Source organism: Crocodylus siamensis, chromosome 9 (genome assembly GCF_052110815.1).
Source record: "Crocodylus siamensis isolate JL-2025a chromosome 9, ASM5211081v1, whole genome shotgun sequence".
NCBI lineage: Eukaryota > Metazoa > Chordata > Crocodylia > Crocodylidae > Crocodylus > Crocodylus siamensis.
The window spans coordinates 71,630,832-71,643,966 of record NC_143403.1 but is presented as its reverse complement, the minus strand read 5'-3'; the positions used below and the strand labels follow the sequence as shown (position 1 = coordinate 71,643,966).

The 13,135-nt window shown below is 55.5% G+C and overlaps 3 protein-coding genes across 4 annotated transcripts; 1 reads left to right on the top strand and 2 right to left on the bottom strand.

Moving 5' to 3' along the window:
• The first annotated feature begins 148 nt into the window (after positions 1-148).
• B3GNT4 (UDP-GlcNAc:betaGal beta-1,3-N-acetylglucosaminyltransferase 4) lies at positions 149-4,215 on the top strand. Its single transcript, XM_090061922.1, has one exon. It carries the CDS (start codon positions 281-283, stop codon positions 1,367-1,369), a length of 1,089 nt encoding a protein of 362 aa, XP_089918048.1. The 5' UTR covers positions 149-280; the 3' UTR covers positions 1,370-4,215.
• Positions 4,216-4,364: 149 nt separating this feature from the next.
• DIABLO (diablo IAP-binding mitochondrial protein) lies at positions 4,365-7,572 on the bottom strand. Of its 2 annotated transcripts, none has more exons than XM_090061923.1 (5): positions 7,389-7,572; positions 7,077-7,208; positions 6,661-6,771; positions 6,442-6,538; positions 4,365-5,709 (listed from the first exon to the last, which is right to left on the bottom strand). In XM_090061923.1, the coding sequence occupies exons 1-5, from the start codon at positions 7,530-7,532 to the stop codon at positions 5,510-5,512; spliced, it is 684 nt and encodes a 227-aa protein (XP_089918049.1). In that variant the 5' UTR covers positions 7,533-7,572; the 3' UTR covers positions 4,365-5,509. The 2 variants fall into 2 exon arrangements, with proteins under 2 accessions (XP_089918049.1, XP_089918050.1); XM_090061924.1 differs by having other exon boundaries at positions 7,077-7,205.
• A 696-nt stretch (positions 7,573-8,268) lies between these two features.
• LOC149857881 (uncharacterized) lies at positions 8,269-10,788 on the bottom strand. The gene has a single exon (XM_090061926.1). It carries the CDS (start codon positions 8,489-8,491, stop codon positions 8,357-8,359), a length of 135 nt encoding a protein of 44 aa, XP_089918052.1. The 5' UTR covers positions 8,492-10,788; the 3' UTR covers positions 8,269-8,356.
• Between the last annotated feature and the right edge of the window lie 2,347 nt (positions 10,789-13,135).

Below are 13,135 nucleotides of genomic sequence, written 5' to 3'. Positions count from 1 at the left end.
GGCCGGCATCTCTCGGCTCCGTGGCTGCTGCCTTCAGCGGCGGCGCCGGGCGCGCAGGTGGGCGCCGCCTCTGCCGGGAAGCGGGGCGGGCCCCGCCGCTCCAGGAGGCTCCCGGCGGCGGCGGCGGCGGCGGGAGGAGCCCGCGGTCTCTCCCGGCGGCAGGTGCGCTGAGCCCGGGGCCGGCGCGACGGTGAGTGACGCCGAGGCGGCGGTTCGGCTCCTCTCGCAGACGGCGCGTCTCTTCCCCTGTGCGGGGGCCGGGCCCTGCCCCGCGCTCAGGATGCCTCCCCGGAGCAGGAGGCTCGCGCCGTACGCCCTCTCGCTCGCCGTGCTCGCGTGCCTCGCGTACCTGCGGAAGGAGGCCAGGCCCCCGGAGTCTCCGGCCGCCCCCGACCCCGGGGGCGCGTTTTGGGCCCCCGGGCAGCCGGGACCCAGCCGGTGCTTGCCAGACCCGGCCGTCGCCAACTCCTCGCAGGCTCTCCCGGAGCTTCACCGCACCTTCCTGATGTACAGGCACTGCAGGAGCTTCCCCCCGCTGCTGAGGCCCACGCGGTGCAGCCGAGAGACCTTCTTGCTGCTGGCGATCAAATCTCTCCCCATCAACGTGGACCGCCGGATCGCCATCCGCAACACGTGGGGGAAGGCAGTGCCCGTCGGCAGCAAGCCGGTCAGGCTGGTGTTCCTGCTGGGGCGGGCCGAGGCCGCGGCCCGGGCTCGCCCGCTCCGCCAGCTGCTGGCCTACGAGAGCCGGGAGTTTGACGACGTGCTCCAGTGGGATTTCACCGACAACTTCTTCAACCTGACGCTGAAGGAGCTGCACTTCCTCCGCTGGTTCGCGGCGGACTGCCCGCACGCCAGGTTCGTGCTGAAGGGCGACGACGACGTCTTCGTCAACACGGACAACATCGTCGAGTTCCTCGCAGAGCTGGACCCCGAGCAGGACCTCTTTGTCGGAGACGTGATCCACCAGGCCCGTCCCATCAGAGACACCAGGGCCAAGTATTTTATCCCGGAGGCGATGTACGGAATGCCCCACTATCCCCTCTACGCCGGCGGGGGCGGGTTCGTCATGTCCCGAAGGACAGTGCTGCGACTGCAGCTCGCCGCCGAGGACACGGCGCTCTTCCCGATCGATGACGTCTTTGTGGGAATGTGCCTGGCAAAGATGGCCGTGACCCCGGTGAAGCACCCGGGCTTCAAGACCTTTGGTATCCAGAGGCCGTTCAATCCCTTTGATCCCTGTTTGTACAAGGAACTGATGATCGTGCACAAACTCACCCCGACCGAGATGTGGATCATGTGGGCGCTGGTAAAGGACAACAGCATTAGGTGCGCTCGCTCGGTGACGCGCGGCTACAGGACCGGCTGAGAACGAGACTGCTGACGCCGAGCGGGAGTGAGATGTGGACTGCGGTGGTAGCGACAGGGTGCTTAAACTGATTAGAAACAAAGCTGCAGTGGAGGGTGCTCTTTTGTTTAACAGGCTGTAGCGGGATGGTAGGATAACACTTGCGGAGTCGCGTCTAGCGGGGCACGGGGCACGGCACGGCCGAATGCAGCGCGGGAAAGGGAGAGGTTAGCCTGGGGACTCTCCTTTCCTGTCCCACCCAGCCGAGACGTCCCGGTTACCCGGTGCTGTTAGTGTCTGCGTGGGGGGCGGCCTTGGCCAGGAAGTGGGGACTGAGGTTACGATTCAGCGCGGGCTGCCGGGCCCGTGAGAGCATGCGCTGTCTGGGGCTGTCAGTCTAGCAGACTCACTAGCACCATGTTCACCTTGGGGGTGGGAGGCAAAGACCACGCACAGGAAAAGATCCAGAAACTCCCTGCTTATGGACCTTGTTGCAGCCCCCGCAAGCAGGCTACCCAACACCAGCCCCCCAGATACCCTGTAAACCCATCTTTGACTTACTTGCACTGGAGTTTCTGCACACGAATGTCTGACACTGGGGCTGGGAGGAAAAACCAATCTTTGGGAATCACTGTAAACATTATGGCTTTTTTGGTTTTTTTACAGCAATAAGTAATACAGTTTTGAACACGTTTTCTTTCATGGGGGTGGGGAGCTGTTAGCTGTCGGCCACCCCCACCAGAGCTGACGGCTCTGAAGGAATCGAGCAGACAGCGGAAAGCACGAGAGCCTCGCGCCCCGGGAAGGGCCAGAGGGAGGTGGGGTATAAAAGCCTGGGCAGGCTCTGCTGCCTCGAGGCTATCTAAGAGCAAGACCAGTACTCTGTGGCGGTGGTGTAGTATCTCTCGGTTTCCAGTTCTGTGAAAAACCAAGTTGCTTCCTGCAGCAGGACAGGGCTGGGGCTGCATTCAAGGCTTAGTACGGTGCACGTATGCACTGGACTCCATGTCGTGACTTTCCACGGCCAGGCAGGGGTGGAGATGAGTGCTGTCCCGGAGGTTTGCACAGCGCTTGGAGGATCTCTTGGGGAGCTGAGCCACAGCAGGTTGAGGGCTGTCCTTGGGCAGACTGGAGCGGGGTGGGGTTGACACAGCTGGGATCAGAAGCAAGGTTTCTGCCTTTCCCTCTATGTTTCAGGGACAACTGTTCAGGCTACAGCTAGTTCAGAGGGTTTTCATGATTTGCTGGGCTCCTGCATGCCACTGCTGCTCTTTCCCTTGCTGCTGTCAGTCCCAATGCCCCTCCTTAGTCACAGCTGCCATTTGGAGGCCAGCTACGTTTTGCATCTGCTCTAGGGCTAACGGGGTGTAACATGAACCATTACACGTAATGCTTCTGTATTTGTAATCAAGGCATGAGCTGAGGTGGGGAGGCTTAATGCTTGCTTTGGGGAAGGTAACTTATTACCAGACCTGGTGACTTTCTGTGCATGCTTCCACACATGCGGTTTGTTGTAGCCTAGAGACGCGGGTGTCTGGCTCGTCACAACAGGTGGAGGAGCTCCAGTACCTTTGTTAAAACTGCTGTGTGGTGTTGTTCCACCAGCCCATGCCTAGTGCAGGCCTAATTGCCTCTCCCAGCTGTCTGAGCAACTGAATTAAGCAGCAGTAAGGTGTACACAAGAGGTGGCTTTGTCTCATCCATGGGGGATCTTCCAGCCCGCCGTGCCAAAATCAGAGCTGTTTACCAAGGCGCTGGGAGACTGCTAGAGCAAAACCCAGCTGCGAGGCTTCCCCTTTCTCTAAATATCTTGAAGTCTTTTGAAAGTATTCTTAGCGTCCACGTATATTTGATTATGGCTGCTCCTAGTACAGCAATGCAATTGCTGGGTGAAAAAGTTTTCCTTTGCAACTGTGTTTTGCCTTTTGGGGGGGTGCACACTCACTGCCTGGGCAGCAAGCGCAGGGAGAGCGTACCAAGGAGCAGGTGGTGGTTTTTGTGGGAGGCCTTTTCTCAGAAAGGGACCGAGGTTCTGCTTTCCAGCGGGATGTAGAGGAGAAGGCCGGTAACTGTCTGACAGCAATCTTCCACCCAGCAGCCTAGGACTAAGGGCTTTACGTGCACCTTGCAGGCAGGAGACACCTGCTCCCAATCACAGGCCAATTCAGCAAGATCTGGACCTGCAGTTGTGGACAGTAACTGTGACGGCCTCTGCTAACTAAACTGCAGCTGCTGAGTTGTTCGCATGCTGTGGTTGGAGCGGCTTGGCCCTTGGTTGCATTTGGCTCTGTGCAAGCAGTTGTGTGAACATCTGCAAGTGATTCTGCCCATAATCCTCCACCCTAGAGCTGTGGTCAGGGACCAGTGCATGCTACCACGACTATAACTAAGGAGCAGTAAACTAATTTCCTTCTAATTAAGCACAATGTGCTAGGACAGCATAGGCTGCAACCGTTGCCTCCTCTGTGTCCATTCTGAATGTGCAAATCTAGTGTTCATCCTCCCCAGATGGATGCAGTAGAGTGGTGAAAACTTTTTTTTGGGTAATGTTTTTTTCTTTCTACACAGAGAGAACAAGTATGTGGATTTGCACAAAGGCCATTGTGTAAGTAAGGAAAGCTTTTATTTGACCAACTCATGATGGTTATAAGTTGCCTCAGATTAAAGTATGACCGCAAAATACTTTGTAGTGTAGAAAACCTTCTGTTACCTATTGTTGTACAGGGAGGGGAAAGGTAAGCAGAGCTGAGGGGTGTCCTGGAGGATCAAAGAATTCTCAGTCTCTAAGTACAGATGGCAGAAACATGTGGAAGCAGCGCCCCGTGTCTGCAGCCCGTGTACAGAATCCACTGGTGTAGTCTTTGGACAGTGTCACGACCCCTGGGAGAAGGGGCCTCTATTGGGAGAAGGGGCCTCTATTGGTCCTTGACAATGTGGCACTTGGCAGAGGGGTAAAATATCACTCACTGATGCAGAGAAGTGAGTTGCTGAAAACCAGTTACTGTGGAGTGATGGATTAGACTTATGCTGGGTTTATTAGGTCAATAGTAAAATATCAAAGCCACAAGAGAATTTGGGAAAATAACTTCATACAGAAACACGAAGTCAGCAGAAGCTACAGTAAGATATGACTGTAGTAAAAAGCTCACATGAAGTTCCAGCATCCTGGTCTGTAGTGTAACCACTGCTGGCAGAGGAGAAAAGAAGGTTTTCCTGCCGTTTGGGTTGGTGGAAAGCTCCCAGTCCTGAATGCAGCGTTCTGCTGTGGGATACTGCACAATGGCTGCAGCTGTTTGTGGGACCTCTGCCTTCAAATGCTTCTTTATTAAGCAGGCAATTGCCACAAGCTTTCGGTTTTTAGGTAGTGTGGGTCAGCAACAAGCCTTCCTTTGCTACCAGCAGCTTCTCTGTGAATCACAAGTATTGCATCTGCCTAGTAGTGTACTGTAAGTCTGTGTGCAGTTGTTGTATTCTCCTGAGGAGTGGCAATCCCGTGTGTCCCTGAACCCAAACACTCTTAGGCAGTCCCTTGGCTATAATTAAGGGCAGTTTAGACTTCAGTATCTTGACTCTTTTTATTAAGAGGCCTGAAGGGGAAAGAGTTCTGCTGTGATTTGTCAGAGTCCAGATAACTAGAAAACCAGGATTTAAAACAAGTGAGAAAGTGTCTGTTTGGGTAACCGTTCTGGAAATGAAATGCCTCTTGTGGAGCTCAGGTATTTAATGATGAGATTTTACAGGCTAAAAGTACTTAGATTTCAGCCAAAAATGTAGCTTAAATTTACACTTAATAACCTTAACAAGTGGGCAGTCCCACTGTCTAAGTCACCTGAATCAGGCCCTCACATTCACAGATTCAAGCACCCAGCAACATGTTACTCTGAAAGGCGAATTTCACAGTTGCACAGTGGAACACTTGAATAAAAATAGATTATCTGTGCCCGTAATTAACAAGATAAATTACAAAACAGAAACTTCAACTAGCTGGAATTGGCTTGTTTCATAAAGCAAAAATCACTGGAAACAGCCTGCCCCACCACTGCTAAATATAAAACAGAGAACCCCTCTTCATTATCCAACCTCTAGTTTAAAGCATGAGAAGTTCGGGATGCCTGAATCCGCAGGCATCATCCAATACTCCAAGGTGACACTTGCTTTTTTTCAGTCCTCCCTCAGATAAGGCTCATCTTTGCTGCTTTCTGAGAGTTGCGATCCTTCCTCTCCCTTCATTTTAATGAGCTCCTCTGTTTGCACTTCAGCTAATTTGGACTCTGCCTTCTGCGATAGCTGCCGTACTTCTTGCACATGTGTTTTCACCAGCTGAATGTGGTTGTAGGCTGTCACAGAAGCTAGATCTGCACCTGAAAGCACAGAAATCTAAGTGCATCACTGCTGGAAGAGCTCTTGACACCATCCATTATGGCTGATTAGGCTGGAAATTGAATATCATGTTTATATAGCTTGTGTTTACTAAACTGGATAACTTAAAAGTTAAAATATTTGTTCCTCTCACTGTTGAGAGAGAGGTGAATGTGGTAAATACTGTTTGCTTATCTTAGTTCATATTGTGGTATTACTTGGACATTTCCCCCCCCCATTCTCACCAAAGGTTATTTCTGACTAATGACAAGTCAGATCAGGACCTAAGCACTGTTTTCTGAGAAGTCAGGGGACCAAAAGACCACAATTTTAATATCAAATGTTGGCTATTTTTAGGCCCATTTGATCTGTTCCAGCTGTAAACTTGTAGGCTCAAGGTGCACAACTGCCCTAGGACAAAACATCCTCCCACTTTATTACAACAGGCTAACATCCAAGAATATTTTAAAACAGTGCTGAAACGTTCAGTTGTCTCACGCAGCAATCTAATCAGAGCAGTGTCACATTGTGAGACTCATTATTAAAAGCGCCAAGTGCTTCAGCCAAGATAAAGTGCTCTCTGAGGACTCAGATCTAACAACACGCATGTCAGCTGTGCATATCCCGAGTCAGTCACAACTGCATTTTTTCCCCATAAAATGCCAGTGGCATGTGCCAAGAACTGCCCATTTGACCCAACATGCAAGAACAAACTATCCCCAATCCCAAAATACCTGACTGATACGCAGCCTCTGCTGCCCTCTCTGAAAGCTGCAAGGCAGTCATCCAAAAGCCCTCCAGCTTCAGGTATTCCTGCTGCTTTGTCGTCATCTGTAATGTGCATGGGGGGAGACGCTGCATCACTACCTGAGCTTACGTTTTGGCGCGTGTGAAATGAACCATTTCACCAGGGCGAGGGCTGCATGCCACAAGCGTCGACAGCAACTCCTTACCTCGGCTCTAGCTCCTATGATCACCTGCCACACCCCATCCACCTCCTGGGAACTCATTTTCCCCAGCAGGGTCGTGTATCGCTGATAGAGGGACACCACCATGTACACGGCCTGCAACACAGAACACGCGCAGAGAACTCTTTGCCGGCAGCGCTTACAGGCGGGCGTACGCCACGTGCACGGCTGCAGACTAGCTTTTGCCGCTCTCTTGGGACGGGTGCTGGCAAAGGGAACCCATCTCGCGCGTCCCCGCGTTTGAATCCCTCGCAGCACGCCTCGCTCCGTCTGTCGGCGACCAAACCGCGTTGCGCCGGGGGTTCGGCGCCCCTCGGCACCCCCCGCTCCAGCAGCAAGGCGCCGGGAAGCCGTGAGGAGCGCGTCGCTGCAAACCCCAGGAGGAAACCGCCTGCCCCTACCTTGGTGTACTCCGTCAGCGCTTCGATGAGCGCGTGGGTGGCCTGCGAGAGCAGCGCGGACGTGCTGTCGGTCACCGCGGACACCGCCCGGCGCACCAGGGCCTCGCTGCTGAGCGCCGCCGGGTCGCGCTGCTGAGGAAACGCCAGATGTCACGGGCCGGGCGGCATGGAGCCGCGCGGGGGTCGGCTGCGGTGAGTGCGCGTGAGCCCGCGGGGCGGGGGGGGGGCCGGACCCGGGGTTTGGGAGGCCTTTTTTTCCCCCTATGAAAACTCCGCCCGGCCTCGCTCGGGGGCGGCTCCCGGGGCGGTTACCTGGGCCACGGGCACCGCGCACAGCCCCAGGCCCAGGCCCAGGCCCGGCGCCGCGCTGCCGCGGGGGGGGCGGGATCGGAGCCGGGCGGGGCCTGCGCGGCCCCGCACCAGCGCCCAGCAACGTCGCCCCCAGCGCGCCGCCATCTTGGTGCCGGGCGGCGCCCCGGAAGTGACGCCCGCCGTGCGCCCCGGAAGCACGTGGCGGGAGGAGACACGTGGCGGCGACGGCCAGCGGGGCGGGGCCTGGAGTGCCCCCCTGCGGTCGCGGGCTGCCCCCGTCGGACCGGTCCAGGACGGGGAGCGGCTCGACGCCTCGGGGCGGGGGAGGCCTGCGCTGTGCTTGGGCGGAGCTGAGGGGATGGATCAGCCCGGGCGGCTTCATAGCGGCAGGGCTGGCAGGGCCGAGCCCAGCCCCCGGCCTAGGGGCGGGAAGGCAGCTGGGTCGCAGGATCCCGAGAGCTGAACATCCGGCTGTCTCTTGCAGGTGCTGCCATGTGGCCCCCCCCGCGCCCGCGGGCAGAGCCCAGCCCTTCCCTGGTGCCTCCTTCCGGGCCCGTGCGCGCGGGTCCGGCTGCGCCTGGGTCAGACCGCCTCGGGCCCGTCCGACACGGGCGCGGAGACGCTCCGCTGCGGCCGGCTGCGAGGGGCCGGGCCCGGCCCGCCCCCACCGCTCCCGGCTGGCGTGCAGGCCCAGGGAGTCGCGCTGGAGCGGTGCCAGGCCGCCTCCCCCACCCGGGAGCGGGGAGGAGGCTGGACCCTGGCTCTGGGCTGCCTGCACCGCTCCGGTCTTTCTTGGAGCGGGACTGAGCCCGGGGGCAGAATGAGAGAGCTGGCGGGCAGCAAAGGGGGAGATGATTTTAATCTTTGTGTCTTACAGCAGGAGACGTGGCTGCGCTGGGCGCGGAGGCGGCCCCAGGAGCAGGGCTCACGGGGTGCTGCTCGCCCATGCTGGGGGACAGAAGAGACTCTCACTTGAGCACCAGGAAGTACGTGGTCCAGCCGGCCAGCAGCAGTGCCCCGATCAGCACCGTGTAGCTGAACAGCACGAAGGCCAGGAGCTCCTTCAGCACCTTGAGGAAGTGAACAGCAAAGGGCTCCTGCATGGTTCCTGCGGGCCGGGCCGGGCGCGGGCGTCCGCCGTGCCCTCTGCTTCCCCGCCGGCGCCTCCTGGTCTCTGCGGAGGAAGGGGCAGGGTGAGTGCCTGGGGAAGGGGCTGGACGGACTTAGCAGCACCTCTGAGGTGTGGGGCCGGGGCAGGCAGCTCCTGGCATGCTTCCCCTGCCTCCATTGATCCGTGGCCAGGAAGCTTCATGTTTGGAGCATTCGCTGATGGCGCATTAGTACCAACAAATGCTCCGATCAAAGCAGTCGGTCCCTCCAGGGAAGATGCTGTTAATATTTAATATGATAATTGCTTGTAATGGCCGCACAGGCATAAGCGGAGCCTTTTGTTTAGGATCAGGGGAAAATTTGGGTTAAGTCAGAGTTTGTTCAGCTAAAAGCTTCATAGCTCACGTTAAAAATAACCCTTCCCTGTAAGGGGATGGGACCAAGATGTCCCGAGCTCATGTCCCGTCCTGCGGTGACTGTGCTAGGCTGGAGCTGCCACCTCTGCTAGTGAATCAGTGGACACATTCACCAGAAGTTTTTCCTCTTGTAACGTCCCCCAAAATTCTCCCCTCACCCCCGCTGCAGGGTCGCTCAGCTTCCATCAGAACATTACAGATCAGAAATGCTGTCCCTCTTCATCATGCGCACACACAGGAGACGAAAGCAGGGTCAGGATAAAGCTGCCCTGATAGGATTATTTCTCTCCCAGACAGTAAAAAGCCTGGGGCGCAAAAGGACTTTCCCTCCTGCCACCTAATTTTCAAAAGAGCTGTGGCCAGAGCCCACTCCCCCTTTTTTTTTTCCTCATGAAATTTCTCCTTTGTTCTCTTAATGGTCTTCTTAAGGGTCCCTGGTTGCCTCTGCCTGTATTGGGTATAAGACATTGCGGGGTAGACCCTTGCTCTAGATCCTGGGGATTTCTGCGCAGGGAGATCATTTCTCAGTGTTTTCTTTGAGCTTTGTTTTAGAACAAAACGTATGCTGATGGGGAGAGAAATCTCTGCTTACCCGGAGAGATGGTTGAATCCACCGCTGAAAGTTTGTTCTCCTCCACTGCTGTTGCTGTGTGCTCTCCCCTCAGTGTCTGGCTTCTGAGAGGTTTGTGATGTATTTTGATCCCTTCTGATCTGCTAATCCGGAGAGCAGGAGGAGTGAGGTTGCGTTTACAGGCTGCCCAAGGATGCTAATGGACTAGGTGTGGTCAGGAACCGATTATTATCTATGACATAGACCCTTTGCTTTCTCTGTGCTGACGGCACAATGGGGCAGAACCAGCCAAACACCAGTGTTGCCACGAAGCCTCGGGAGGTTTGGTAAGCTGCGGCCCCTATTTGAGAGCGCCTGCCCCTTCCCCGCTGTGCTTTTCAGCACCCCCAGGATGCCCCGCAATTCTTCTGTAGCAGTCCTGAGGGGCATCTCGCTTTGCCACTTGGGTTCCTTGGGGGTCAGAGAGGTTATTGCGTTTGCTCCCCCAGTGTAGGACTGTCTGTTGTCTTAGAGCCTCCTGTGCCCAGAGGAACTGTGAGGAGGAGGACACTGGAGCGCAGCTGGGGCTCTCCAGAGATCAGTGCAACATGACAGGCTGGATGGCTGTGGGCGTAGCAAGTCCCACCGCGCAGTGCCAGAGGCAGGCTGGCTGGCTTCCCTGTGGAGCAGCACCAGCCCCATTCTGTCTGCTGCCCTTCCAGCCCGTGCGCACACACACAGACTGTTCCCAGCAGCCAAGGGGGAGGTGGTTTTTGGTTTTTAAACCCTGTTACCAACAAATATAAAACAGAGAACCCCTCTGAAGTCAAGCTCAGCCTGCGCTTAGCTCGTTGCTTTCTGCTGATCTGATTGGAAAGGTAAGGTGCATCCTGCTTTGCTCCTGAGCAACTAGACAATTGCAGGCAGCAGAGAAGCAAGAGCATCTCCTGCAAATCCAATCTCTTGACATTAGGGCTTGGCAAATGGCCTCTTAATTGAATTTGGATCTCTTGTTATCAAATTATTACCCGGGTGGCCAGCAAGGCCTCAGACAGCGGCAGGGGATAATCAAGCTACTCAGGAAGCCTGTTAGGAAATAATTGCTCCTCCAGAGAATTGGTCAACTCCAGCCTTCCTTGCTTTTTCAGGGAAAGGCCATCAATACCTGGCCTCTGGTTAAGGAAGTCCTCCCCCCTCAGCCAGGACAGCCTGAGCTTGGGCATTGGGTGATATGTGATGAGATGCACGCTACAAATGGTTTTTGATGCGGCAAAGCCAGCGACTGTTGTCCCCGATGCGCTCGTTTGTTGGTATGAATGAAGAAGGTAAGCACTGGTTTGTTTTTAAATTCCCCCTTTTGTGAATCACGGAGCTTGGCTGAGCCACAGAGCCTGGGCTCTTTCACTCAGCCTCTACATAGCATCACAGACTCAGTCTTGAGCAGTAACAAAGATGCGGTATTGTAGGAAAAATGTGAAGCCAAACAAACTGGCCTCTGAGTAAGCCCGTGAAATTTATTTATTTTTCAAAACCCTTGTTTTTTGAACCCAAAAGCCTTGGTGTGCTCTCAGCAGTGCTCTCACTTAGCTGCTAGCTGGATGGCTCACATGCAGTTTAACTGTAATCCAAGGCCCATTGCCATGGTACTGCAAGCATGCTGCGTGATCTGCCAAGCCTGTGGCCCACAGAGCAACTGGAATGTGGGGTGCCCAAACCCTTCAACCAGTGCAAGCATTTAAGGCTGAAGGGACAGGCAAGCTCTTCGGAGACAGTGTCAGTGCCTAGTGCTGTGGAGGGGAAGCTTTGCTTTTGTAAGGGAGTTTGCCACATGCTTTCCTGCCTCAGCTGGATGACCTACACATAGGAGTGCAGGGCTAGAAGAGGTTGTGCGTGCAGCGGGCCTGTGGGGGCAACAAAGTAAATGGAGCCAAATGCCCACGTGCCACGAGCTGCGTGATGGTAGGGAGAGAAGAGGGGGCCACCTGGGAGAAAGGGCTCTCAGGTGGGCATTCCGGTGCAGCTGCTGGTGCGTTGGTGGGCCAGGACTTGTGTACAGGCAAGGATTTATTTATTGTGGGGTGCTGCTGTTTATTGGCCACCTGCAGAGCTCAGCCAGGCACCCAGGCTTTTTGTACCCTGCTTCCTGCATTCAAAAGCTTGTCTGACATTTTGCAGTGTGCAATAAAAGCTATGACACTACCTGCTTCCCCAAAAAAGCCTTGCCTCTCTTTTTAGAGGAAGAACCCTTGCGCTGAGGCTAATGCTCCTGAAGGGGAAGGGGTGGGTGTTGTCAGGCCTTTGCAGAACAACTCTGCCGTGTTGTGCTACGTGGCTGAAGCAATGCTGCTTCTACCCTCTCCCTTGGGAGCCTCCCACAGGCTAATCTCACTCCCCTGTTCTCTCCCCAATTCATCTGTCAGCCTCCTGAGGGTGCTGCAGGGGCTGACTGCCAGACAGGGTAACTTCTGCCAACTGCAAAGCCCCCAAGCTGCAGTGTGTCAGCAGCTGGAAGCATTGTTGCAGCTGTAGCTGTAGTTGTACTGAAGCCAGGGCCTGTTGGGTTGCTGCTGCTCCTCACACTGCACCGCAAGCTCCTTCGCCATCTTGGTCCTCAGCTCTACCAGCCCTCCTCACCCCTGCTCCACCCTGGTGATATCGGGCTGCAGCCCCCCTGTGAGCTCTCCTGTGCAAACTGCAGAGACCAGCACCAACAGAGCGGGAAACTGGAGAGGCCTTGTTCTAAGAATAGGCCATGGCTGTTATTAAAAGAGAATTTGAAAACATAGCCTCTTTCTTTGTGTGCATGCACACACCATTTGGAAGAACTCACTGGCAGCAGAGCCTCTTATCTCTCCTAGTGCTATGCAGCTTCCAGCCCAGGGCAAGCGCCAGGCCTCTGCCTCCAGGATCGCTGGGACTGGCCACCTGTGTCATGCCTTTGCTGCTGGCTGGGTTCCCCTAATAGTTTGGGGAAGGGAGAAGCACTACCATCCTGCCTGGGCTCCTGTGTACTCCGAGTACCTACTCCTCCCAGGATAACTGGCTCTTCAGACACTGCCTCACTTAGGCAGTAGCAAAACAAAGCACCGTCAAGCCTCACTCCTGGCTCTGCTGCTGTCTCAGCCCTTCACAGGACGGGCAGCTGATATAGTTTTTCTATTCGCCCCTTGGTCCTGGGCACACAGGCCCCTTACAATGTGCTTGCCAATAAGAAAAAGCACTTAGGCCTTCCCCATTGTCCTCTCATTACTGCCCAAACCCCAGCTGCTCTTTGCTGCCTCGGAAAACATAAGGAGAAAAATTGGTCAGGGGAGGTAAAAGGTAGTGTGTTGCCTTTTACCACAAGGCCAGATGGGGAGGAGAAGGTGGAAGCAGCTCTGGACTAAACTGCAGCGAGTGTGCCTGCTCCCAAGTGCTGGACACCACTGGGCAGTGGGGTTGCATGTTACACACAAAAAAGGTAGGGCTCAGTGCTGGGAGTTTAAGGCATAAACCATGTGGACAGGCAAGACCCAGAGCTCCCTGCTCGTAGGAGCACCATAACCACTGGGTCAGGACAGTAGGATGCTGCCACAAGGTTATAGGGTAAGAGGCTGCACTGTCCTTCCCCAAGTTTGTGCAAGCGCTGCACTTAAGCACCCTGTGCCATAGCACATGGGGTGTCACACCTT

What these genes read in the sequence shown, in the direction of transcription:
- LOC149857881 (XM_090061926.1), bottom strand. Translation starts at nt 8,491, where the DNA reads ATGCAGGAGCCCTTTGCTGTTCACTTCCTCAAGGTGCTGAAGGAGCTC.
- DIABLO (XM_090061923.1), bottom strand. Translation starts at nt 7,532, where the DNA reads ATGGCGGCGCGCTGGGGGCGACGTTGCTGGGCGCTGGTGCGGGGCCGC. An exon ending in GCGCGGTGCCCGTGGCCCAG is followed by an intron (nt 7,209 to 7,388) that starts GTAACCGCCCCG and finishes GCGTTTCCTCAG; the next exon opens with CAGCGCGACCCGGCGGCGCT. An exon ending in TCATAGGAGCTAGAGCCGAG is followed by an intron (nt 6,539 to 6,660) that starts GTAAGGAGTTGC and finishes TGCACATTACAG; the next exon opens with ATGACGACAAAGCAGCAGGA.
- B3GNT4 (XM_090061922.1), top strand. Translation starts at nt 281, where the DNA reads ATGCCTCCCCGGAGCAGGAGGCTCGCGCCGTACGCCCTCTCGCTCGCC.